General features: G+C 40.1%; 1 protein-coding gene across 1 annotated transcript in view; it reads left to right on the top strand.

The window, feature by feature from the left end:
• The window catches only part of LOC145349292 (interleukin-18 receptor 1-like), a 53294-nt gene that overhangs the window by 12280 nt on the left and 13027 nt on the right, over window positions 1-27987 (top strand). The window contains exons 3-10 of the mRNA XM_080197799.1: window positions 12050-12123; window positions 13727-14006; window positions 17377-17554; window positions 18740-18887; window positions 20519-20578; window positions 22385-22520; window positions 26363-26508; window positions 27528-27671. Coding sequence (XP_080053925.1) covers window positions 12050-12123; window positions 13727-14006; window positions 17377-17554; window positions 18740-18887; window positions 20519-20578; window positions 22385-22520; window positions 26363-26508; window positions 27528-27671 — 1166 coding nt within the window. The remainder of the gene's footprint in view (window positions 1-12049; window positions 12124-13726; window positions 14007-17376; window positions 17555-18739; window positions 18888-20518; window positions 20579-22384; window positions 22521-26362; window positions 26509-27527; window positions 27672-27987) is intronic.

Raw genomic sequence — 27987 nt, forward strand, 5'->3', positions numbered from 1 at the left:
AGACTGGAATTTTGAGGAGAGTAACTTGTCTGCTGTCTCCCAAAAGTCTGTCCATTATTTACAAGGCAAAGGTTTGTAGCATAATGGAATACACTCCACCTGTCTGGATGAGTCTGACTCCAACAACACGATTAAGGACAAAACAGCCCACTTGATTGCCACCCCATCCACCATTTTGAGCATTCACTCTCTCCATCACAGATGTATAGATGCACAGCAGGAACTCACGAAGTCTCCTTTGACATCACCTCCCAAAACCATGACCTCTAGCACCTGGAGGACAGTGGCAGCAGACACTTGAGAACTCCACCACCTGCAAATTGCCTTCTAAGGCACCACCTACCTGACTTGGAACTACATTACTGTTCCTTCATTGCCATTTGGTCAAAATCCTGGGATTCCCTTCCTAACAGCACTGTGGATGTATCTGCACCACATGGACTGCAACGATTCAAGAGGGCAACTAACCACTAGCTGCTTAAAGGCAATTTAAGGATGGGGAAAAACTAGGCCCACATCCTGTGAAAGATAATAAAATGTTAATATCAAATCGTAACTACTATCAACCATCTTGATTAAGTTTTTTGATGAGGTAGCAAGGGGTCGATGAGGCTGATTTAATGTACATATTAATTACAGAAGGTATTTGATAAAGTGGCACACAATAGGCTTGCTTATAAAATTGATGCCCTTGGAATGTAAGGGACAGTGTCGGTATGGATATCAAGTTGGCTGAGTGACAAGAAACAGACAGTAGTGGTGAAGGGTTGCTTTTCAGGCTGGAGAATAGTGAAAAATTCCATATGAACAGTGCCGAGACCACTGCATTGGGCAAATTTCAACATTTGCAGGTGATGCTAAATTTAGAAATATTGAACTGTGAGAAGAACAGTGATAGACTTCAAAAGGAGATAAACTGGTTCATGAATGGGTATACACATAGCAAACTAAATTTCATTCAGGGAAGTGTGAATTGATATAGTTTGGTCAGGAGAACAAGGAGAGGCAACATAAAATAAAGCGTCCAATTGTAAAGTGGTTTCAGAAACACTGGGACCTTGAAGCATATATGCATGTGGCACTGAAAGTAGCAGAGCAAGTTGAGAAAGTTAAAAAGGCAGCAGATTCTTGGGCTTTCTTAACTAGAGTGCAAAACAAAGCAAGGGATATGGTTCAGGGGCTAGGAAAGTGAAGTTGAAGCCAGAGATCAGCAGGCCATATGGTCAACTCCTGCTCCTATTTCTTATGTTCTTGAAGTTACAAATGAATATTTATAAAGCACCGATTCTGCCTTAACTGGAGTATTGTGTGCATTATGGGCTCTGCAATTTGAGAACAATATGAAGGCTTTAGAGAGAGCAAAAATATTTACAGGGATGGTTCCAGGGAAGAATTTTAGTTACAAGGATAGGCTGCCAAAGCTGGTATTGTTCTTAGAGAAGAAATGGTTGAGAGGAGATTTCAGAGGAGTATTCAAAATCATGGAGATGTCTAGGCAGCATTGATGGAGATGAACTCTTCCTGTTAGTGGAAGAGTTGAGAACCAGACAACTCTAAGTTGAGGTGATTAACAAAAAGACCAATGGCTAGCTAAGGAATAACATTCTTATTTAGCATGTTGTTGGGATGTGTTTATTCTTGCCCTAAACTAACTACAAATATGAATAAATACAGCTAAAAATAAACTTATACTTCAACAATTTACTTTAGATTTGAATAATATTTAAATGGAATAATTAATAATCACTCTTGTGTAACTCCCTAATGCCTCTTTTTTCTATCATAGAATCCCTACAGTGCAGAAAATAGCCATTTGGCCCATACAGTCTGCACTAACAACAATCCTACCCAGGCCTTATCCCCATAACCTCACATATTTATCCCGCTAATCCCTCTAACCTATGCATCCCAAGCACTAAGGGGCGGTTAAGCATGGCCAATGAACCTAACCCATACATCTTTGGACTGTGAAAGGAAACTGGAGCACCCAGAGGAATCCCATGTAGGCACAGGGAGAACGTGCAAACTCCACACAGATAGTGACCCAAGCCAGGAATTGAACCCAGGCCCCTGGCACTGTTTGCCAGAGCTAACCACTATGCCATCCATTATTTTCCTCTTCTTTGTTTCTATTAATAGCTGCTAAGGTTTGGGAGGTGGAAAGCTGAGCTTCTTTTGAGGATACTTAGATAGCTATGATGTGAAACGTCAAGCGATTCTGGGCCATCAACACAGCTGCAGACTGCAGCATCTCAGCCTAGGCCAGGTCAGTCTAGTCTAGTCGGCTGTGTGGAATTAGTAAGAGTGCCAATGGAGTTGGTGCAGGGGACACGGACAAATTGTCACCTTGAGAGAGAGGACAGCAGGTGCCTCATCCAGGAGGCCAAGGCCTTTCTTGTGTATCTTAACAATCCTACAATTCTGTGTGAGAACAGTGATGTTGTAGAAGCTCATATCAACACTAGCCCCAAGAACCAAGATAGCAGCTACATGAATTCTATTTCCCTCCAGATCATATACTATCCTGACTTCTACTAATGCTGCTATTCATTTATCATGATTATATCCTGAATTTCCGTATCCTCGAATTCCTGAACAAATCCCACTGTGGGGGCACCATCACTACAAGGACTGGCATTTTGAAAAAAACCTTCCACCATCTTCCCAGGGCAACTAGGAATGTGCAATAAATTTGGCCTTGTCAGTGTTATTCACAGCTAAAAACAAATTTTAAAAAAGAAGACCAAAGTTGGGTGGCAAATTAGAGTTAAAATAAATTGATTCCTAGTTGGATTGTAAATAAACAAAAAGAATCTTTGGAGCTACTTGAGGAAACCTCAAATAATAACAAGCACCAAATCTGCCATCATTCCAAGAACTGCTTTAAAAACTTTCCCCATTAACTGTATACAACAAATGTTAGTTCTTCTTTGTACTTTTGTTTTTTTAATAATAGTTCACATATTAATCTAAACATAAAATAGATACTATCTAAAAGGAAGGGTCAATTAAATTGCAGTCGGTGAAATCTAATCTAGTTCTTTAACCTCTTCCAGACTTGTGTTACTACTAATTGTAATAAGTCTAATTAAATAGGTCATTTAACTTTAGTTTTGCAACAAACATGTGGTCTGGGGACAGATGCCTCTGCCCTTGACTATTATCGGAATTGGCAGATCCTTGTAGTAACCACAGACCTCATGTTTTTATTTAGTAACAGCCTGCTGCATATTGCTTTAGTGGTAAAACCCAATTGATTTTGAATAATTTATATTTCTATAGTCTTCCTCACATAAAAAGTCATGTCTCAGACTACAGAACATAGGAATATCTATTTAAATTTGTTTTTATTGAGGTAAAGTAATTGCAGTGGATTTAAATTCTCGGTAGACTAACTACCGAGCATGTTTAAATTACAGTAAAGGATGTGGGTTTTACATTTCTTCTTTTCCTCTGTATTTGGATCCGAGTCTCCTTAGACTATTAGGATGAAAGATTCTTCTGTCCACTGACTGCAATGACCTTATTTGATTTGAGATTTGGCAGTTCCAGTCCAGTGGTTTCTGGTCATTAATGCAAAACAACATCTGTTGAGGCGTTAATATGGATAGGTGCTTAAACATGGAAAATGGAACCACGCACCTGGTGCTGTAGGGTAGATGTTTGTTCATGGCGAAGGCACATTGGAGGGGAAAGTAAACAAGAGTTTACTCTACAGCTATTCGTACTGAAACTGGGACTGATGCTGAATGGTAAATCATAGAATAGGATCATAGAATCCCTACAGTGCAGAGGAGGCTATTTGGCCAATCGAGTCGGCACTGACTTGGAGAGCATCCTACCCAGGTCGGATCACCATAACCTGACATATTTTACCTCACTAATCCCCCTAATTTACATACCTTTAGGACACTAAGGCGTAATTTAGCTCGGCCAATCCATCTAACTTGCACATCTATGGACTACGAGAGGAAACTGGAGCAGCCAGTGGAAACCCACGTAGACATGGAGATGACGTGCAAACTCCACAGTAACCCAAGGCCGGAATTGAATCTAGGTCCCTGGCACAGTGAGGCAGCAGTACTAACCACTGTGCTACCATGCCATCCAAATATTTTCCGTTCCACAGCAGTGCTATATTTCATAGATATGGAATAAATTTACCCTTTGATACCTTGAGCAATGGCTGAACATGCAAGAGTGCATGCATTGAAATTTTCTCAATGTGCTGAAGGGCTTGATACAAAACACGGAGAGAGATCATGAAAGTTGATGGGCTGTCTGCAGTGCAATCAGCAGGAGAAGGTTAATTGTACATTAAGATTTCCCTGCCAAATTTTCAGGATGATTCAATCTAACCCACTTAATGCCTTCTTATATTTTGTCCTGGGTTTCCTCAATATTAACTAACTATCTACCCCAATTTGGTGTCATCCACAAAATTTTGATATTACATTTCCAATTATAAAGTTTGTGTAAGTCGGGGACAATAGCACGTCAGCAATAGAAACAGTATTTCCTGCCTTCTGCCTGTCCATGGAATGCCCTTTAGTGGTTTATTCTCATAATCAGAAAACCACATTTGCTTGATTACAAGACCTAGCTATGTGAAAAGTCACGTACGCATATTCTCATTACCCTCCTGTCATTGACATGTTATCGCCTATGCAATATTTTCTGTAAATTACAGTTTCTATTTATTTCATAAGATGAAAGCAATTTTGAATGTTCAAATTTTAATGCCTGCAGAGTTTTACTATAAAATGCTTACTAATTTCTTTCAATGAACTTCCCCCTTGGGACCAGTGTGCAGTGCAGAGGGATCTCGGGGTCCTTGTGCATGAGTCGCAAAAACCCAGCTTGCAGGTGCAGCAGGTGGTCAGGAAGGTGAATGGGATGCTGGCCTTCATCGCGAGGGGGATTGAATATAAAAGTAGGGAGGTCTTGCTGCGGCTGTATAGGGCATTGGTGAGGCCACAGCTGGAGTACCGTGTGCAGTTTTGGGCGCCGTACTTACGCAAGGATATTTTGGCCTTGGAGGGAGTGCAGAGGAGGTTTACTAGGCTGATGCCGGAGTTGAGGGGGTTGAGCTATGAGGAGAGGCTGAATAAATTAGGCTTGTACTCGTTAGAGTTTAGAAGAATGAGGGGAGATCTCATTGAGACGTATAAGATGATGAATGGGATGGATAGCATAGAGGTGGAGAGACTCTTCCCGCTCAGAAAGGATAGTAGGACAAGGGGGCACAGCCTCAAGATAAAGGGGGGGCGGTTTAGAACGGAGTTGAGGAGGAACTTCTTCACTCAAAGGGTGGTGAATCTCTGGAATTCTCTGCCCATTGAAGTGGTGGAGGCTGCCTCGCTAAATATTTTTAAGACGCGGGTTGATGGGTTTTTGATAAGAGAGGGGATTAAGGGTTATGGGGAGAGGGCGGGAATGTGGAACTGAGCCACGACAGATCAGCCATGATCTTATTGAATGGCGGGGCAGGCTCGAAGGGCTAGTTGGCCTACTCCTGCTCCTATTTCTTATGTTCTTATGTAATTTCTAGGTGAGTATTAATAATGAATGAAGTATTAAAACTGATAATATAGTCTGTGTCAATGTAAATGACACTCAGATTTTATTAGGAATACAAAAGGTAGTTATTAACAAGGAAAAACTATACAAATACCAGCAGCCCACTGGCTGCTATAGTTCCTACATGTTTTCTACATGTGTACGAGATGCCTTCTGTCTAAGAGAGGTCTTCACTCCCTGGAGTGATTACCCATCCTCAATCGCAGTTGGTTCCCTACACCAGGTCACCCGCTGTATTGCCCTTAAAGGGATAATCAGTGCAATCACCACATCCCTTCTTCTTTAACTCCTTTATATGATCTTTAGTAAGTAATCTACACAATTCTAAACTGTAACTAAACATCACACGAGTTTTTTTGTTTCTTGGAGTGGTGTAATTCTGTAGTCTGAGATGCTTCTACACGATTGACATTACAGGGACTACAATAATGAGTAACCCTTCTGGCACAGGCAGTTCATTACAGCTTGCTTCCAAGGAGACATCAGTAATGTCTATAACAGGTTAATCAGGCACTTGGATGCTTTGTTGCTTATAGGTTTGTGGCCAGTTTCTTGATGACTGCCCGATCATCTCTCTAATCCTCAAGTGACCCACATGTTTACGAATGATCCATCTCTCCATGTCTATTGGGTATGACAGAGGTCCAGTCACAGAGACAACAATTCCAGGGATCTAATTTGATCTGGCTACTGAAGTTTCATATTATGATACCATGTCATATTATTATGTACTTATTACTTTTTTTTTTAGTTGTTGCAATGGTGATGGCTCATTGATAAGATCTTGAGGCTTGTGTGTTTTTAAGCTGAAACACTTTTATTGGCAGGCTTTAACTATGCACAAATTCCAAATATGACTGAGCATGTAACTCTTCCATGTATGCTTACTGCTTTTCCATTCAAGTGACCATTTTAGCAATTGTTTACTGGCATGTAATCTCAGTTTCTTTCTCTATCCAAATTGCTGATTCTGCTGTCAATTTCAATGTTTTTACTTCTTCAGTTAATTCCTCATTGTCATGCTTCTTTCTTCAAGCTCTTATTTTCCCAATTCAATTCTTCACTGGACTTCACTGTTTATATTTTCTGGTTGCTTTTTGTGGACTTCAGCTAATTCTCCGTTGCCTCATTAAGTTAGCCTTCTTCTTAACTTCATTTTGTCAATTTTTTTCCAAGCTTGCTGTCAGTCATTTCATCTTGTGGTTTTAGAGCTTTGTTTTTTTTTGCTGATTCCTCTTTGTATTCCTAGTTTCTTTTGAAGTGTTTGATTCTGCATTTGTTCTGAGGGAAATCCACCATGTTCTTAATGAACATACATATTTCACAAATGGAACCTTCATTGCTACTTGTCCTAACTTCGGCTAAACGCTTTTTGGTTTCGTTGTTAGCCAGGCCCGTGTTGACTTGTTTCTATTCTGCAATTCTCTCATTGCTCTTCATTTGGTCATTTATTGGTCTTTCATTGCTGTCTTTCTGGGGTCTTTTGGGGCCGCTTTCTGGGGTCTTTCATTGCCCCCCCCTTGAGGTCTTTTAGTTTCCTCCTTCCAGGCCTTTCAGTGCCTTACCTTTGAGGCTTTTTATTGCTCTCTTGAAGTCTTCATTGCCTCTTCTGAGGTCTTGTGTTGACTCTTTCTTATGGTCTTCATTTCTTATGAACCTGTCTTTGAGATTTGCTCTCTATCATGGGTCTTCTCCAATTTTCCTGTGCATTGTCCACTGTTTCTTCTTGTGGTTGCTGCTTTATGTGCATTGCCACATGTAATGTATTATCATTTTAAATGCATTACCTATTTAAATACATTATCGCTTTCAGACTGTCAATTCTTTTTTAACTGCTCTCAGCAGCTGCCAGTTCACTCTATGTACTTTTCCTGTGCTTTTGAAGTCCCAGCACAAATCCTGATTGCTTTCCTTTGAACCCCTTTTTTTACCTCTTAAATCATCTCCTCTACTGTTAGAAAATTCTTTCAGTGATCTCTGCAGCCTTTTCTTCCTTTGCCTGCATGGAGAATCTATTCTTTTCTTCTTTTTGATGTGCCCATTTCCATCTATTTGGGACCTTTTTTTAAGCACTTTAACTTCTTCCTTTCAAACAGGTTGGGGACTTCACCCTAAACATTCGGAACCTCACTGCCTGCAGTCCTTCAGTGGAGGGACCACCACAGGCTCTGCTGTGATCTGGAGTCTGGCAATCTCTGCCTCTTCAGCTCCCCACACTTCTGAAGACCATGACACATCTATGGTCTCCAGGGGTAGCACAGTGGTTAGCATTGCTGCTCCAAGCACAAGGGATCCAGGTTCAATTCCCACTTGGGTCACTGTCTGTGGAGTTTGCATATTCCCCCTGTGTCTGCATGGGTTTTCTCCAGATGCTCCAATTTTCTACCACATTCAGAAAGATGTGCTAGTTAGGCGCATTGCACTGGACTGTGGCAACTAGTGGGATTTCATAGTAACTTCAGCACGGTGTTAATGTAAGCATTATTTATGACTAATAAATAAACTTTACATCTCCTTTGGGCATTTTTTTTTCAAACACTTAAAAACACTACTCTCTGTCCTCTCTTCTCTTTATTCTTGTTTTAAAAACTTTGCAGCAACACTTTATTTTAACTCAACTTCCTATTTTTCCTCCAAACTTAACCAAAGCACTTGCTTTTGAGATTTATTTTCTCTTTTTTCAAACATTTCTAAATCTCTGACTGCAAGAGCCAATTCAGGTGCACTCTGCAACTGTCTCTCAGGATTTGGCAATATTGAGTAACAACAAACAGCTTATTAGAGGAAAATAACTATTTACCAAGAGTGATATAAGGGTTGCCATACTCCACAACTCCAGACAGAGGAAAAATCTGTGCTTCACCCCAGGATTGGTGTGCTTGCCTCAGGCTTTGTGCTCCTTTTTGATTGGCCAAATGGGTCACATGACTGTTTGAGAGCTCCCCCTTAGTGTAGCACACTACTGCATCCTGCCCATTTTAAGTTCCTGAGTAACTCAAACCCTAACAATCAAATGACTTACAATATTATACACAAATTGATCTCAACACAGTTCTATATGAGACAAATTAGTCTGGGGACTTCCTGATTCTTTAGGAATGTCAGAATTCATTAGCAGGTTCTCCACTACTGAAGTAGCATTAGAAGAGTTAACTTTGGTTTGAACTTGTCCTTTCTTATCTGGAAGGGCCTGAAATCCTGAGGCCTAACTTGCTAGCCGTGGAGGACCATGTGTTTGATGCAAGAAACTAAGGAGTCTTCCTGGGTCCATAACGTGACCTCTGGCTCCAACATGGACAATGTATTGAAAAATTGTAGGGCAAGAACAATTTCCTGTGGTACTACCGAAGGCAGTATAGTTTTGCGAAGCCATGATGTGGAGTTGCTGGTGTTAGATCAGTGTGGGCACAGTAAGAAGTCGCACAACACCCAGGTTGAAGTCCAACAGGTTAATTTGGAATCACGGGCTTTTGGAGCACTGCTCCTTCATCAGATGAGTCCACTTTCGGGAAGGGGAAAGCAGCTCAAAGTATCCGTGTTTATAATGTGCTTGGCCCATGTTGAAAAGTATACTTGGGAACTGCAAGCTAATGAACCCAGTGTTGGACCCATGCTGAAACTATGGGAGGAATGGCCTTATCCTCTTCAAATAGGCCAAATAGAGATTTGTGGTCAGTGACTATTATGAAATGGCACCCATAAATGTACGAATGAAATGTCTTCACTCCATAAATGGCGATTAGTCCCTCTTTCTCAATTTAAGCGTAAACCTTTTCAGTATCAGTCAGACTCCTCAAAGTGTAGATGATAGGCTTTTCTGCACCATCTTCCATTTTATGTGATAACATTGCTTTGATTCTGTAGAGAGACATTACATTCTGTACATTAGCATCACAGCCAATAATTATGTCTTTTGAGGGTCCAAATGAACTAAGAGACTTGATGATTGAAATGCCAGTTTAGCTGCTCAAGGGCCTCTTCCTGGTGCTCTTTCCAATACCACCTCAGGTACTTCTTGAGCAGCGTGTTTAAGGGTACCAACACCATTGAAAGATTGGGAATAAAATACCCATAATATTTCACCACCCTAAAAAATGTTTTAATTCCGATACATTGCTGGGTGCTGGTACTTCCTTAATTCCATAGGGTGCAGTCTGTTTGCATCTATTCCAAACCCTAAATGTATTTCTTTATTAGCTTGGAATGTACATTTCTCTGATTTTTAGCCTCATTGTGGCCTGTTTAACTTGGCAATTTAAAGGGTAATGCCACCACACCCACTCTCAATCCCAATTGGGCCTGCAAGCTAGGTGACCCTCTTCTGTTGTGTTGCCCTTAAAGAGACAATCAACAGTCAGTGATGAGCCTTTTATGATCTGGAATGCAGTATCATGCCTAGAATCTTATACTTTGCATGTAGGTAAATATAGTAAAATCTAGAGGTTGCACAGAGAACACGTCATTGTCTTGGGTTCTGTTTATGTTAACCTGCTAGTCAAAAAGAAAAGAAAAACGTACAAAAGGTTCAGAGAGCTAGGTAATGTTAGGGATCTAGAGGCGTATACGGCTTGTAGGAAGGAACTTAAGAAGGAAATTAGGACAATCAGAAGGGGTCATGAGAAGGCCTTGGCAGGTAAGATTAAGGAAAACCCTAACATTCTACAAATATGTGAAGAGTAAAAGGATGAGATGTGAAGGAATAGGACCTATAAAATGTGACAGTGGGTAAGTTTGTCTAGAACTGGTAGAAATAGCAGAGATGCTCAATGAATACTTTACTTCAGTATTCACGGTGGAAAAAGATCTTGGTGGTTGTAGTGCAGGCTTGCAGTGGGCTAAAAAGCTTGAGTGTGTGGACATTAAGGAAGAGGAGCTTTTGAATAGCACCAAGATAGATAAGTCGCCAGGACTGGATGAGATGTACCCCAGGTTACTGTGGGAGGCAAGGGAAGAGATTGCAGAGCCTCTGGTGGTGATCTTTGCATCATCAATGGAGTTGGGAGAGGTTCCGGAGGATTGGAGGATTGCGGATGTGGTTCCTATATTCAAGAAAGGGAATAGAGATAGCCCAGGAAATTATCAACGAGTGAGTCTAACCTCAGTGGTTGGTAAGTTGATGAAAAAGGTCCTGAGAGACAGGATTTATGAACATTTAGAGAAGTATAGTATGATCAAAAGTAGTCAGCACAGCTTTGTTAAAGGCAGATCGTGTCTTATGAGCCTGGATGAGTTTTTTGAAAATGTGACTAAACACATTGACGAAGGAAGAGTGGTGGATGTGGTTTATATGGGCTTCAGCAAGGCATTCAGTAAGATCCCCCATGCAAGGCTTATTGAGAAAGTGAGGGGGCATGGGATCCAAGGGGCGTTGCTTTCTGGATCCAGAACTGGCTTGCCTTCAGAAGGCAGAGAGTAGTTGTAGATGGAGGTTGGTCATCAGTGGAGTGCCCCAGGGATCTGTTCTGGGACCCTTGTTGTTTGTGATTTTTATAAATGACCTGGATGAGGAAGCGGAGGGGTGAGTTGGTAAGTTTGCCGATGACACAAAGGTCGGAGGTGTTGTGGATAGTTTGGAGGGATGTCAGAAGTTGCAGCGTGACATAGATAGGATGCAAGACTGGGCGGAGGAGTGGCAGATGGACTTCAACCTGGATAAATGTGTAGTGGTACATTTTGGCAGGTCAAATGGGATGAAGGAATACAATAAGGGTAAGAGTGTTAGCAGTGTGGAAGATCAGAAGGATCTTGGGGTCCAGGTTCATAGGACTCTTAAGTTGACTTTGCAGGTAGAGGATGTGGTTAAGAAGGCGTATAATGTACTGGCCTCATCAATCGAGGAATTGAGTTTAGGAGTCGGGAGATAATGCTGCAACTGTATAAGACCCTGGTCAGACCCCACTTGGAGTACTGTGCTCAGTTCTGGTTGCCTCATTACAGGAAGGATCTGGAAGCCATAGAAAGGGTGCAGAGGAGATTTACAAGGATGTTACCTGGACTGGGTGGCATGCCTTATGAGGATAGGTTGAGAGAGCTCGATCTTTTCTCCTTAGAGAGGCGAAGGATGAGAGGGGACCTGATAGAGGTGTATAAGATGTTGAGAGGTATTGATCAGGACTGCCAGAGGCTTTTCCCCAGGGCTGAAATGGCTGCCACAAGAGGACACAGGTTTAAGGTGCTGGGGAGTAAGTACAGAGGAGATGTCAGGGGTAAGTTTTTCACTCAGAGGATGGTGGGTGAGTGGAATCGGCTGCCGTCGGTGGTGGTGGAGGCAAATTTGTTAGGGTCTTTTAAGAGACTTCTGGATGAGTACGTGGGATGTAAGGGGATTGAGGGTTATAGGTAAGACTAGTAGGTAGAGATAAGATTGGCGCAACCTGTGGGCCAAAGGGCCTGTTCGTGCTGTAGTTTTTCTATGATTCTATACTAGGTTGAAGCAAATTATACTGTTGCATTTTAATCTGAATTGCAGGTTGATAGCAATGTTCTGGATATTCTTGGTAACATTTACCATGTCAGAAGTGATGAATGGATATAGTACCAAAGGTAAGGTAACCTAGATTTTCTTTTCATGCATCTAAACTGCATAAAACATATGTAAGATTGTGTTTACATCGCTTGATAAGCTATTCATTCACTCATATTCTTCTCTCATCCTTTGGTGAATATGATTTTCTATTGGGAAAATACAAGTTTTATGTTTTGCAAAAAAGACCTTTTTGGTTTAAAATTTTGAACATTAGAAGCATGGGAATATATGAGGGATTGATTCCTCTCCCATCCATCAAATCATAGCCACAGTATCTCAAGCAATTTTTCTTTCTGTCCATCCAATGGTACTTCTAGGGGCCCTCAAGTGTTTCCTTTCAGTTTCTTTATGTTCTTCATCTGCATGTTACCCATGGACAATACCATCTGTAGATGTGGGTTGATGTGGGTTCCATGGGAACGCTGATGCCACATAGTTCTATCTCTCCACCACCTTTCTTGGCCTATCCACTCACTATGTTCTCAGGCTGCTTTTCCAACAACTATGCTTAAATAAGCTACAATTTCACTCCGTTAGTAGGAACAAAGTGTCTTTAGCTTTCACCACAAACTCTGTATCCTTAGTATAGATTCTATCCCCTTCACCATCTTCAGTTGAACAAAATTGGCCACAATCTCAGCATTATACTTGAACTGAATTTATGATCACCTTTGTTTTACTCATCTAATGTCTTTCCAATGGATCTACTCCAATACTTTCTCTCTCCACCCTTTACAGTTTTTTTTGCTTTTCTGGTTGAACCAAAACTCTAGTACCTTTATCTGATTCTTTGCAAAAGTCCATCACTTCTAAATCACTCATCTCCATTTTCTTCTGGCAGTTTAAAGCCTGAACTTTAAAGTTCTCAACTTGATGTTTAAATCTATCCATGGCCACCTCTCTCCCAACTCATCATCTTTCTTATATCCTGCAAATATCTGAGAACGTTTCCAACCCTGTCCTCCTGTGCCTCCTCCATTACCTTTTGCTACTTCATTATCAACCATGACTTCAACCAATTAGGCTTTAAACTCCCAAATTTCCTTTTGAGACCTCTATATCCCCTATCCTCTTTTAAGACAACCCTTAAAGCTCACTTCTTTAACCAAGATTTTAGAAACACTCCTAATATAACATTCATCTTGAGTTTTATCTCATCATGCCTGTATGAAATGACCTGGAAGTTTTTAATAGAATCCCTACAGTGGAGAGGGAGGCCATTCAGCCTATCAAGTCTGCACCAACAACAATCCCACCCAGGCCCTATCCTTGTAAACCTCTGTATTTATCCTGCTAATCCCACTGACACTGAGGGACAATTTAACAAGGCTAATCAACCTAACCACACATCTTTGGACTGTGGAGGATACTGGAACGCCCAGAAAAAACCCACACAGACACAGGGAGAACTCCACACAGAGTGATCCAATCCCTAGTGCTGTGAGGCAGCAGTGCTACCCACTGTGCCACTTTTGCATTTTTCTACATTGAAGGAGATTTATGAATATATGTTATCTGCTACATTTCTATCCCTTAAAATATTTTGCCTTATGATATAAGATATTATGAAATAAAGTGTGGTGTTCTAATAAAATTTTGACGATTTCTGCTGCATTTTAGGAAATCAGATTGGCAGATGTCTTTCAGATGGATCAACAGAAGTCTTTGCCATTGACCATGAACCTGCTTATTTAAGTTGTAGACTGTGTATTGCATCTACCCTACTGACCATGAATGACCTCAAAATACTCGGATTGACAATAACTTGGTTTAAAGAAATCCACAAAAATGGTCCTGTGAAGCCTTTAGTTAAAATGGACAGAATTGCTGGTGAAGGACTCGTACTAGAATTTTGGCCTGGAACTGTCAATGACACTGGAAGATATTTTTGTTCTCTCTTGTAAGTAGAAATAATGATATCTATTCATAGTGGTGGACTGGGAGTGTGTGTGGGCCCATACATCTAAATGGATGGCAGATGAGTGTGCTAGCAGCATTATGCAGAAAATCAGCAAAAAATTACACTCCTCTAAATAACCTGAAAGCTCAAGATGTGACAATAAATTGCCTGGGTATTTTTAAATTAAACTGTTAGAGTACGCAATGTACTTTAACATGAAGGAGAAAAATAAAAGCCTGATGGAGAAAATTTATTTCTAGAGAGCTAAGGAACCTTTCCCTATAGAAAATGTTGACTTTTTAAAATTTATGTAATTTTTGTACATAAAAATTGACCTTGAATCTAAAAATGAATAAGGTGACATAACAGGCCAACAAAAACAGCTCATATCCCATAGGTATTGTGCCCCTGCTGACCCTGTTTGGAAATATACACAAGACCTTTGGATTTAGCATCTATCCCTTTCCGAGGACCATGTTTCCAAACCTTCCAGTTCAATGTCATTCTTGCCTCTTATCTATTGGAGCTTGGAATGCTTCTGTCTCATCAAGAAGTCTCACAACACCAGGTTAAAGTCCAACCAGTTTATTTGATAGTAAACCCACAAGCTTTCGGGGTTCACCCCTTCATCAGGTGAGTTTCAACCTGGTGTTTAACCTGGTGTTGTGAGATGTCTTACTGTGTTTACCCCAGTCCAATGCTGGCATCTCCACATCATGACACTGTCTCATCAGTGCAGAGAAGTTGGTCTTTTCCTCCACTCGATCCATGGAAAATGGCATTCTTCCCTCCCCTCTAGTGTCCATGTGGGCACTCTTTTCCTTCTCTCAATTCATGCCAACATGCTCCCTCTCCAATCTCCTCATCTGAAGCTGGTATTTGCCTTTCTTGCCATTCTAACACACATCTCTTAGCTTTTCCTTTTTGCCCCCCCCCTCCCCGAGCACTCTCCCCAATGCCTGTTTCATTTATTGCTCTCTTCTATTATTATTTAATCCCCTCCTGTAGCTTTTGATCTGCCTGACTCTTTATTGCTATTTGTTTCCCACTTACACTGTCAATCACAGTCCCTCTTTTGCTAACAGCCACTCTCCCTTTCAATGTTATCCACCCCCCATCACTGCCACCCCTTTCCACCCTCACCTCTCTCCATTGCCATTCACTCACCATCGTTTTCCACCCTTATGGATTTTCCTCTCCCTTTACGTCCATGCTTCTGGTACATTTGGGAATACATTTTGAGAGGTTGAACATGCCAGCCTGTGAGTTTTTGTCTATTAAAATTAATAAGAGGAGTCCACAGGTTGAGAATTCTAGATCTCCCGGCATTTAATTCTAGCACATACAGGCAGCACAAAACACAACATTTATCCATAATACTTTTAACCACAATTTAGTTCAGTTGACAATTAACATCACCAAAGTTCTTGTACATTGCCTACCAGAATACGCTATTCAGGCTTTCTCCAACCAAGCTGCTTTGGGTAAAACAATTTCTATTGCTGTTTCTTTTGCTTTTCTTTGATTCTTTACCTTTAACAGAAAATTTCATTAGATTAATAACCATTAGATTGATAACATAATTATATTGCTATGAAACCTGAAGGATATAACTGTTATGATGTTAGGGATTGAACATTAACCAATTTGTATTAATCAGTTTATGTCAAGTACATGCTACTTTATATTCAAAGTGAGTTCATTAAAAATCTCAGGCAGTAAATCTAATTCCTGTGAAACACTGTTAATGTCATAATAGTTACAGATGATAGTACTGAATTATAATAAAATGTAACGAGTGTGAATTTTAAAAAATTGTTTGATTTGACAAGGCCATAATAATTGCTTATTCTTAGTTCCCAGGAAAGGTAGGTTTTCTTGAACACCTGCAATCCTTTTGGTGTGAGATAGGGTGATTCGTGATTTTCACACAATGGTAATAAAGGATCAAAACTATTCGTCCAGTTCAGGCCGGTGTGAAAATTGGAGGTAATGAGGTTCTCATGTTTCTGATCTCCCTGGTAGCAATGATCATCTGGTTAGGAAGCACAATGTTGATAAGTTGCTACAGCATATCCTGTAGAAAGCATATGCTGTCATCACAACAAGCTAGTGATAGAGAGGTCCAGTGATACGTGTGCCAGAAAATGTACTGCTTTGTTCTGAATGATGTCATGCTTTTTGGATGTTTAGTGGCTGCAGTTTTTCAGGCAGGCAATGTGCATTCCACCATAATTGGGGGAAAGGTGGGATCAGGATATTGAATATGATGATCAGCCATGATCAAAATGAATGGCAGAGCAGCCTCGAAGGGCCAAATGGCCTCCTCTTGCTTTTAGTTTCTATGTTTCTATAATTCTGATTTGAGCCTTGTAGACAGCGAACCAACTTCAAAGATTGAGCAATTCGTGGCAGCGTATTCAGCACCGACTCTTCTGTGTCAGTTATGTCGATCTAAATCATTTTTGATCAATGGCATGAGACTACTTCCTTTGCTTTGTCTCACATGACTATTCAACATTGAATGAAATGAAATTTGGCATTTCTTTTTGCTTATCTGATATAGAAGCATACATACAAATTAGGAGCAGGAGTAGGCCACTTAGCTCCTTGAGTGTCCTTTGCCAGTCAAGTAAATCATGGCTGTTCTGACTATAACCTCAACCCCACATTCCTGTTTACCCCTGATAACCTTTCACCTCTGTGTAAAACAAGTATCGATCTCAGCTCTGCCTTAAAAATATTTGAAGACTCTGATTCCACTGCATTTTCAGGAAGAGAGTTCCAGACTCATAAACCTCTGACAGAAAAAGAATTTCAGCTCATCTTTATCTTAAACGGATGACCCCTTTTTTAATCCATGACGTCTTGTTATGGGTTCTCTAACAAGAGGAAACAACCTCTCCACATCCACTCTGCCAAAACCGCTCAGGATCTTGAAGGTTTTGATCAAGTCGCCTCTTATCTTCTCAACTCTATTGGATACGAACCTAACCAGTCCAACTTTTCCTCATAAGGAACCTGCCTTTTCCCGATATTGGTCTAAAAAACCTTCTACGAAGTCTGATCTTGTGACAGTGCTGCTGAAAACAACTTTGTATTGAGACTGAGTTTGCAATGCAGGATAAACAGTGCAGTAAATGTGTGTTGTATTAATAAGGCACAATGATACTATTAGAACATGTGTGCCTTTTGCTACATTGAAATGAATAATCATGAATCCTTTACAAATATGTATGGTAAAGAATAAGGAAATGAGTGGAAAAAAACACATCTGTAATCTGGAACTGGCTGCTAAATCAGTTCTGGCCTTTTTGTTTCCAGATTTATGTTCAGCACAATTTATTCTAACCTATTTTCTGCTTAATAGCAATGGGACGCACAACATTACAGGTCCAAATATGAATTTGAGTGTTATACCAATCAATAAAGAATGTTACATTGAGGAACTAACATATGGCCGAACAGGGGAAATTGGATCATCTATTGAATTGCAATGTCCGCAAATCGAGTATAAGAATAATATTGAAGATCTCAAATGGTATAAGGTGATTACATTCTGCTTCGTTAATTAGATCACCAAGCTTGTAAATCACATTTTCACTTAGAACAGCACTTTAAAGAGAGAGCGAAGCATTAGAAATGTTAGCAAGCATTAAATTACAGCAGCAGCAATGGCTAAATTTAGGAGAGCTGACGGCCTAGTGGTATTATCGCAAGACTATTAATCCAGAAACTCAGAGTTCTGTGCACCTGGATTCGAATCTCACCACAGCAGTTGGTGGAATTTGAATTCAATAAAAAAAATCTGAAATCAAGAATCTACTGATGACCGTGAAACCATTGTCGATTGTTGGAAAAACCCATCTGGTTCACTAATGGCTTTTAGGGAAGCAAATCTGTCGTCTTTACCCGGTCTGGCTTACACAATTCCAGACTCACAGCAATGTGGTTAACTCTCAACTGCCCACGGCAACTAGGGATGAGCAATAAATGTTGGCCAACCAACAATGCCCATGTTCCACGAATGAATAAAAGAAAGCAACAAGGACATTAAATGTGAACATTTTTAAAACCTGTTAATTATCAACCAAAAAATATCATGACCCAAACCTAGAATCCGTGCAGTGCAGAAGGAGGCCATTCTGCCCATCCAGTCTCACCAACTCGATGAATCTTACCCAGATCCACCTCCTCTGCCCAACCCTGCACACTTACCATGGCTAATCCATCTAACCGATACATTTTGGGACATTAATGGACAATTTAACATAGCCAATCCACTTAACCTGTGCTTTTTTAGACTGTGGGAGGAAATTGGAGCATCCAGAGGAAACCCACATAGAAACAGGAAGACTGTACAAATTTCACACAGTCAGTCAAGGCTGGAATTGAACCCGGATCCCTGGCGCCGTGAGGCAACAATAATAATCACTGGGATTGGAATATGTATAAAAAAATTAGCGTTGAATTGGAGCTAAATTGTTCAAGGCCCTATTTGAGAAATAAGTGACCAATAATCTAGCATTCCCGTTTTTGCATAGAGCAGGAGTAATTTCAGATTACTGAATAGTTCCATTATGACTAATATTTTCATTGAGTGCCAATAAAACACAATTAAATACCAGGAGCTTGAAACGTGATGAGAATTCATTTGTTTTTAATGATCATGTTACAAGCTTTGATTTTGCTTGTTTAAATAGTAACAACATTTGGTTGATTACATCTTATAGAATTGTCAGGAGAATATTCACACAGGATCATCACTGCTGTTTAAGAAGCTAGAAAAAGAAAATGCTGGATATTACACTTGTACACTTACAGTTGAACGTTTTGGAGTACAGTATAATATTACACGGACATTATCATTGACACTGAAAGGTAATACTTTATACTAAAATCTTGGTGGGAGGGATGGAAGAAATCTTGGTAGGCTGAATGCCTGTAACACAGCATACCAGTGTCAGCTCTTGGGCCTGTTTGGAAGTATTGCTATGAAATAGCTATCTACTATTAAATTGGCAGGTCAGCAAGCATTTTAGTCAAGTCACGATGACAAGAACAACTGTGCCCTTTTTTAGTGGATACCTTCAAGAAGATAGTCTGCAAACTCTGATCCAGGTCTTAGGATCGAACCTAACCTTGACCATTTTTTAAAAATGCTATTGTAACAATATTCCAAAATATGTGGAGTGTTTGAAAATGAGGAGGTGTTTCAACCCTATTTTCATATCCATCTTATTCTTGCAGTATAGTTTATCCTGCTTCACACTGGTGATGACTGAATTGTGGGACTGACTGTGGAGCGATAGCTGACTGAGCAATCCAGACGCCTGGATCTGGAGACAAGTGGATAAATTTTTGGCCCTGCAGGAATTGTCGCAGGCAGGACAGAAAATTTGACAGACCATTGAAAGGTCTATTGACCTCAGGTCTCAGAGTGAGCAGGACTAGAAACTCCCACCTATGAAGTCAAATCTCAGCACTGAAGATAGAGGATTAAAAGTCAGTTAATTAAACAAACTTGGAATAAAATGGAGCCTCAGTAATGATGACCAGATTGTTGTAAAAATCCATCTAGTTCACTAATGTCCAACAGGGAAGGAAATCCGCTGGTCCTCCATAGTCTGGCGTACATGTGGATTCAGACACACAACAATGTGATTGATTCTTAATTGCCCACTGAGGTGACAAATCCATCAGTTGTATCAAATTACTTCAGAAAGAACAGAAAAGAATGAAAATAGACAGATCACCTAGCATTTATCCAGGCATGGGATCCCTCCCTAACAGCACTGTGTATGTACCTACATCCCATAAACTGCAATATGGTTCAAGAAAGCAGTTCACCACCACCTTCTCAAAGGCAATGAGGGATGGGCGATAAATGTTGGCCTCGCCAGCAAAGCCCGCATCCTGTGCACAAATTAAAAGGTACTTTGAATAGCGCTTTAAGTCATTGATGTACTTTTGATTATCATCATTGTCTCAATGCAAATTTATAAAACTTTCATAAAAATGTATGAAAGTTTTACACTTAAGTTAGGTACCATAAGATTTTCCAGGTTTATATAGGATGATTTACTGGGAGTAATTTTAAAAATCTGGGTTTCTGATATGGCGCTTAAGTCCAGCCATACTCCATACCAGACATAGAAATTCACAGTTTATCCCCTGTGGAAATAATATATTTCATAAAATCAACATACATAGAAATTAATGTTGATTACATTAGCAATGTGTTTGTATAACATTACTTTTACTCTTATGTTTTGATAGAATACACTTTTAATACATTCATTTATCAACTAAATTTTCCCCAGTTATTTACCTCACCTCATTTTCACAAAGCCTAACTTTTGATCATGCTTATCACTCCTGATTCTTGTAGTACAGGTTATTTTCACCTCTGTAAAGTTCTTGGACATTTAGAATTCTGAATAAATACAGATCATTGTATGGTTCTCATTGGAGAATTTCATTCCATTAACTTCTTTTTAATTTCTTTTCAGAACCTTCTGACAAACCAAAGTTAATTTACCCACTTAAAGAACATATTGAAGTTGTTCTAGGTGGGTACAGTTTATTTGTATTCTATTTTATATGTTTTTTTTACCTGTGTGGATTAGCAGAATGGTTTATGATGAAGGAAACAGAAAGTGAAATGCAGTGGACTTCAAAGGAACACAACAAGTTCTTGATTTCAGCTAAAAGCATAGGATTCTTGACACATTTCTAAATCTTATAACAGCAATTTACTGATGTGAATCTGCCTAGATCCTTTGTGAATTCCATCATAGTTTTCTTAGTCCATCAACTCTTGCTGGCCATCTAAACCTTATAACCACCCTTTAACTTATTTATCTTTCTTTCTAACTTTCTTTTCTTGTCATAGAATAAATTCAGGGCATTTTCTTAGAATAGGACATTCTATTAGCAATCAGGGACCAGGCTATGTTAGGCTTAGTAATGTGCAGTGAAACAGGATTAATTAATTACCTTATGGCAAAGAAGCTTCTAGCCAACAGTGAACGTTACATAATGAGGGGAGATTTTCTAGCCTCCCTATGGGGTGTTTCTTGTGGCATGAGGCGGTGTGCTGCTTACTAGCAGCAGGATCTCCTGGAGTTCCCATTGAATGCCCCTGGGAAATCAGTGGGACCAGAAAATCTGCCAGTGTGAATGGCTGGAAAATTCCGGCTATTAGAATTTTTGACATTTTGAGGGTAAGAACTGTGGCCCAAAGTTTGGTGTCTTACACCTAAATAAAGGCAATTAGAAAGGTACGAAGACTGAGTTGGCTAAAGTGAATGGGAAAAATAGTTTAAAGAGTAGGATAATGGAGGGACATTAAGAAAAGTCGATGGGAAGAGTACACTGATTGTGGCTAACTATGGAAGTTAAGAATGGAACCAAATTTAAAGAAAAAGCATACAATGCTGTGAAGATTAGTGGTAATTCAGAAGATTGGACAGATTTTAGAAACTAGTAACGAATGACTGAAAAATATGTAAGGAGAGAGAGATTAGAGTATGAGAGAAAGCGAGCTAGGAATATACAAACACATAGTAAGGATTTCTACAAGCATTTGAAAAGAAGAAAAATATTTAAAGCAATCATTTGTCTCTGAGAAGGTCAGACTGGGGAATTAATAATGGGAACCAAGGATATAGCAGAAGCATTGGACAGACATTTTTATCTCTCTTCACTCTAGATGCTACTTAACCACCCCACAGATAATAGAAAATCAAGATGTAAAAGGGAGAGAAGAACTTCAAATAATTGCAATAACTAGTTGACTGGATTTGCTAATTTACTGCTCCACTGAGCACTGGAAAATTTTTAAATCATCCACAAATCTCTTTCAGTCAAATCTAACTCATTGGATTCCATTCACTCAGGTCAATAAGCATGTTTTTCTTCCAGGTGTGCCTATCTATGCTGAATATCATTTGCCATAGTTCTGACCAGTTGTAAATATTGTCTAGTTCCTATTTCATTATTTCCACAGCTTCAGCAGCCTCTGATTCTCTTCCTCCCATCAAAATCTCCACTATACTTGTATTATCAACTTACATTACGCTTCTGTAAATTAATATCAATTTGAAATAATAAAGGCTGCTGCACATTCAGTGCAATTCCTCAAGCCAATATCACTTCTCAATTGAATATTTTGTTTACAGAATTATTTAATTTTAGATAAAGATTGAATGAAATGTAAAATCTAGCAGCCCAGACATCAAACTATTGTGATTCCCTTCAAATAACTCATTTGAGTGCAAGATTGATTAAATCTCAATTAATTTAATTAATTCAATCTTCAGGACTTATGCAATTGCTGGTAATATCTACTGATATCTGATTATTTAAATATTTAGGTGAAAATAGAACAATCAATTGCAGAGTTGTTGCTGGCAACGCAATGATGTCGCAGATGCGGCTAACTTGGTCTTTGGGTGATAGCCCTGTGGTTAAATGTAAGCAAACACAGCCTGTGTGTCGAAATAATATGAGGTAAGGGATATATACTTTTTGTGTTTATCATTTGCCTATATGACAACAATCATTACTGCAGCCTCCTGTATTACATTGGAAAACATGGAATAAGTAAAGAATTTCTTACCAACAGGAATTTCTTACCTACATACAGAGAGTGAGAAAGATGTTACTGATTACTCCAGTCTCTGGACAGCGTGGGAGAGCCCACACACCTTAACTTTAGATAGCCTTTTCTACAAATTTCATTGCTTGGATTTAGAACTCTTAAATCCATGGACTGATGCTCTCCCATTTCTCGGAAAAAGATCGAATGAAGTACACCCTAAAGTATCTCACATAACCTGAGCTCTTGATTTATTTCTGAGGCCAGGTTATTGTTTTGGGCAGTATGTTCCCTGATGTAGGCACCTAGAAAGTGGGAGAAAGCATCTGGTGATCTTCATTCTATAGCTGAAGTAATACGTGTCAGCCGCAAAGCCTTCTGCTTTCCTGCCGATCAGTGCTCCTTCCACTCACATTATCAGCCACTTCAGGTCTTGAACAGCAGGTTAGGTGTAAGGATTCGCATTTTAATCAGTAATCTCTAAACTGTCTGTGCTTTATATGCTCTGTCTGAGGCCAGAACTCTCCATTCACCTGACGAAGGGGGTAACCCCGAAAGCTTGTGAGTATATTATCAAATAAAAAGCAGCCAGACAGCTTCAGATCACAAAGGCTCTGCTGACCTAAAGGGAAAAACCTGCTTTTGGTATAATCAGCATTTCTCAGGCTCTCCAATGTGCGCAGAACTGCATCAATGCCAAAGACTCACTTGCTGCTCATTGTTGGTGCCTCTGCCAAGCAGAGATGCCAGAATATAAGGTGGGATTTGTCTTGATGTCAATCCAATCTCATTTCCATGTTATTATCAAAGTAGCACCTGGAACCCACAGGAGTTCCAGAAAAGGATCATAGTCACTGTGGGATTGGTCACTGCCACCCTGATTGTGTGGCAGCAGGAAATGGAAGAGAAATCTGATTTGATGTCCTCTCCTACTTTAACCCATGCTCAGTTTTATAACATCATTTCTGAGAGCTCCTAGTTTCTGCTTTTAGTTTGCACAGGAACAGGAATATTAGCAGCTCAGCCCCTTCAGCCTGTTCCAAAGTTTACTGAGATGATGGCTGATCTGTATTCTTGACACTTTGTCTCTTAACAGCTTTGATTAGCAGAAATGTGTCAATCCTGTATTTAAAATGATTTATTCAGCTAGAATTTACTGTTTTATATGGGAGACTTCTACCATCTTTTGCATAAACATGTATTTCCTAACTTGTCTCATGAAAGGTTTGGCATGGATATTATCCTTCTGCCCCCTTGTGCTATACTACCCTATCAATTATTTTCACTTTCTGAGTTTGCTCTGGTAGTCGGGCCTCTGGCCTACACACTGGACACTGTCCTGAGTGGACATACAGTGCTTGGAAAAATTAATGGTTGCCTAAGGAGATGATTATTGACCAATACACCACCACCTGATATCTGGTGCTAGGATGAGTTCAGATACCAATGCCTATGCCATTGATAGCTTATAAGACTCAACAGTGATAGCACAGTAGCAAGTGGCTGTTTGGTCCACAGAGCATTTAGTTTGGTGATCGATGCACTGTTTGGCCATGCCCATGAATATGTTAACTTTGGTGTGGAACAACACCTGCATTCTCAATAGCAAGAGTTTCTTCCATCTGGTGGATTTCTTAAGGTTCAGGGAATAATGGATTACACAGATGTTGCTATTTAGCCACTATCTGGAAATGCCACGGTATAAATCAAAAGGTGTTTAATCCCTTGATTCGCATGGGACATGGGTGTAGGTGCAGCATTTGAACTAAAAGGTGCACTAGTTTCAAAATATATTGTGGCTGGGAATCTCCCTGAAAACTGCAAAGTGCGGTGTGGGTGAAAGACAGGCTGCAATGGCAGGTTCTCACAATTGCACTTCAAAACATCTTTAGATATTCATTCAGAGAGAACACACTGTATCGCTGGTCGGCTGCCTCTGACCCAAAAAGTTTAAAAGTTTATTTATTAGTCACAAGTAGGGCATACATTAACACTGCAATGAAGCTACTGTGAAATTGCCCTAGTCGCCATAATCTGGTGCCTATTCGGGTCAATGCACTGAACCAACACATCTTTCAGAATGTGAGAGGAAATCGGAGCACCCGGAGGAAATCCACACAGACATGGGGAGAATGTACAGACTCCACACAGATAGTGACCCAAGCCAGGAATCAAACCCAGGTCCTTGACGCTGTGAAGCAGCAGTGCTAACCACTGTGCTACCATGCCTCAATGCTCCTTAAATCCAGATACCATATTTAAACACTGTCCCTGCACAGCTTCCAAACTCTCTGCAACTTAGGACTGCTCTACAGAAGATATGGCTTCCAAATGCAAGAAACCCGCAGTGCCCAAATTTAGTGATGTCTCACTGGAGTGCCTGTTGGACACAGTCAAGGCTTGTTGCAATGTCCTGTACTCCCGCTCTGTCTGTAGGACTCTCAGCAAGGTGACCAAACCACTTTGGGAGATGGTCGGAGCGGTGGTCAGTGCCAAGGCATCTACCCACTACAAAGAAGAATAATGATCTCTTCCATTCCGCCAGGATAAGTGTATCATCTCTTCAATCTCAACTCAGAAACCCGTCACACGTTCACAAAAATCTCACTCACTGCCACCTCACCACTCAGTCTCACATGTACTGATATCTCCACCTGGTGTTATCTCCTCTAGAACTTGTGTCCTGATCCTGCCCAGGGCTCCATTCACTAAGTACACATATGCCAGGCATCTTTGTCATCTGCTTTCTCTTCTTTCTATCTGTCTTCACGCAGGAACACATTAGAGAGGAGGACTCTCTGAAATCAATGTTCTCATGGAATTTGAGAACAGAGCCAAAACAATTGGCCATGCCAGCAGTGGGCTGAAATGAAGCCCCAGGAGGGCTGTTTCCCGGGCTGATTTTGTTCTTTGTTCTTTGTTGTTCTTTGAATCTGCAGTAGTGGTTGAGGGAGTGGGGTGATGGTGAGGGCTAGGTATTGGCATGGAAATTGTAACTGTAGAATTGAGGGAAAAGTCCTGTTCTGCTTCCCTTCACGGGAAAGGTTTAAAAATTTCAAATGAACAAATATTTACCTATCATTGGTATTTGCAGGGTCTCTTAGCCCAGTCCTGATTTACATATTACATACAAAACTTTGACGTTTCTCCTTTCTCCACAGAGGTTTCCTGATATGCTGTGTTTTTTTTTGTTAATTTGCTCCTTGACTTTGTTGTTACCTAGCAAATCCATATGTACTGATCTTTTTGTATCCCTTCAGTTAGGTCTTTATCCCCCAACTGTATTGAAACAATTCTATCTAAGTGACATTCCCTGTGACTGTGATCATGGTCTGTTTTCCTCCTTATCCTCTTTGACCTATCTGAAGACTTGAAAGGTGTAATTGCACCAGTTTCTCGTATGGTCCCTCCTCCATTGTCCAGCTCAGCAGTATCACACCTTCTTGGTTGCAGTCACTCCCACCATAGTCAGAACATCTTAACCAGTGTCTTCTCTTTACACTCCGATATGGTCACCCCTGGAAACTTTCAAAAATTCATCTTTGGATCCTCCCTCTTCCAGCTTTATATGCTACTTTTTGGAGATATCATGAACATGTACCTTTATGATTCATCCTTGGATAATTTTCTATGTTTAAGGAGCTAAATAAAAACAAGCTGTTGGTTCAACTTTTATGTTGCTTTTTTTATGGCAATTCAATGCAACTTTATTCTGATATTTTATTGTCAAAGTAAAATTCATTGTGCATTTCAGAGAGGAAGTTGAAAACGATGAACGATATATTGTACGTCCACTGATATTTACTCAAATTAAAGAACAGCAGCTGAATAAACACTTTAAATGTGTTTTACAAACTTCAGAAGAGCATACTTCTGGATACATCATTCTCCAACAGAAAGGTACTGTCCCGTTGGGGTGGCATGGTGGCACAGTGGTTAGCACTGCTGCCTCACAGTGCTAGGGACCCGGGTTGGATTCCTGGCTTAGGTCACTGTCTGTGTGGAGTCTGCACATTCTCCCCGTGTCTGTGTGGGCTTCCTCTGGGTTTCCTCCTACAGTCAGAAAGATGTGCGGGCTAGGCACATTGGCCATGCTAAAAAAATTCTCCTTCAGAGTACCTGAACAGGCACCGGAGTGTGGTAACTAGGGGATTTTCACAGTAACTTCATTGCAGTGTAAATGTAAGCCTATTTGTGACTAATAATAAATTTTATTGTTTTAGTTGTCTGCTAACGTGGGCAGGAAATGGTTGGGGAGTGGCTGGCAGTCTCTGGGAAACTGGGTGACTCCTGGCCATATGGAACTCTTCCTTCTCCTGCCTCTGAAAATGAAAGATTACTGAAGGAGCATTTCAACTTCTGATCACTTCCACATTGACCTTTGCCAACTTTCTCACTCAGGCCAAAGTTAAGATTGCAGTCAGAACACCAGTGGTGTCATAGGACCCTAATTAGCATTTAAGAATTAGGACCCCCTTGGATTTGGATGGGTTTTTTGATATTCATGGAAAGAAGATAGAACTGAGGATTCAAAGGCCAGGCAAAATTTCTGGAGTTTCATGTTAAGAATAGAATTTTTACTCATTTAATCAAGTAAACTAATGAACTTAATCAGAACCTGTGTTGAAACATTCCAATTAAACATTTTTATCCACATGTTAAATATTCACATTATTTTGCATTTGGGATGTGGCTGTGAAGCAAAAATATCTCCTGGAATCCTCATGCACATTCTTGTGGCTTTATAATCCTTTAAAATGTAAATGTCACGTGTCAGAACAAATAGAAATGTTCTTAAATATAATGTTTAACGGAATGCGTCTATGCCAACTTTTCAGACATCACTAAGATTGTATTTGTTATATGAAAATAGACAGCAGCATAAATGATCACTTAAAATGTTCTCTTCTCTCTCATAGGGAAGAGTGATGTTCATGGAGTTATAACAATACTAGCTTCCGTTCTTGTCGTACTCATTGTTGTGGCTATTGCATGTGTAGTGTTCAATGTGGAAATTGCCCTTTGCTTCAGGGACCTCACTGGTAAAGATGAAACTCTTAAAGGTAGGAATGTGAAAAAGCTCTGAAAGATAGCAACTCCTTTACTTTAAAGCAGTCATCTACACACTGCATAGTGATCACTCTTTATGACAAAACCATTCTGGGAAGGCCTGAGGATGTGAATGGCGCTGAGTAAATGCAGTTCATTCTTTTTATGTTCTGATAGACATGCTGTCAAGACCTGCAATGATTCAAGCAAAAGAAAGCACCAGCACATTCTAAGAACAAAATGTGCTGGACAATTAGTGCAGCCTTGCTTGCATTTCATACTTCCTGGCAATAAGTAAGAGAAAAAAATATTTTGGTATTGTTGTGTTTA

The sequence above is a fragment of the Carcharhinus amblyrhynchos genome, chromosome 10 (genome assembly GCF_965287045.1).
Source record: "Carcharhinus amblyrhynchos chromosome 10, sCarAmb.v2.hapA, whole genome shotgun sequence".
In the NCBI taxonomy this organism is placed as follows: Eukaryota; Metazoa; Chordata; class Chondrichthyes; order Carcharhiniformes; family Carcharhinidae; genus Carcharhinus; species Carcharhinus amblyrhynchos.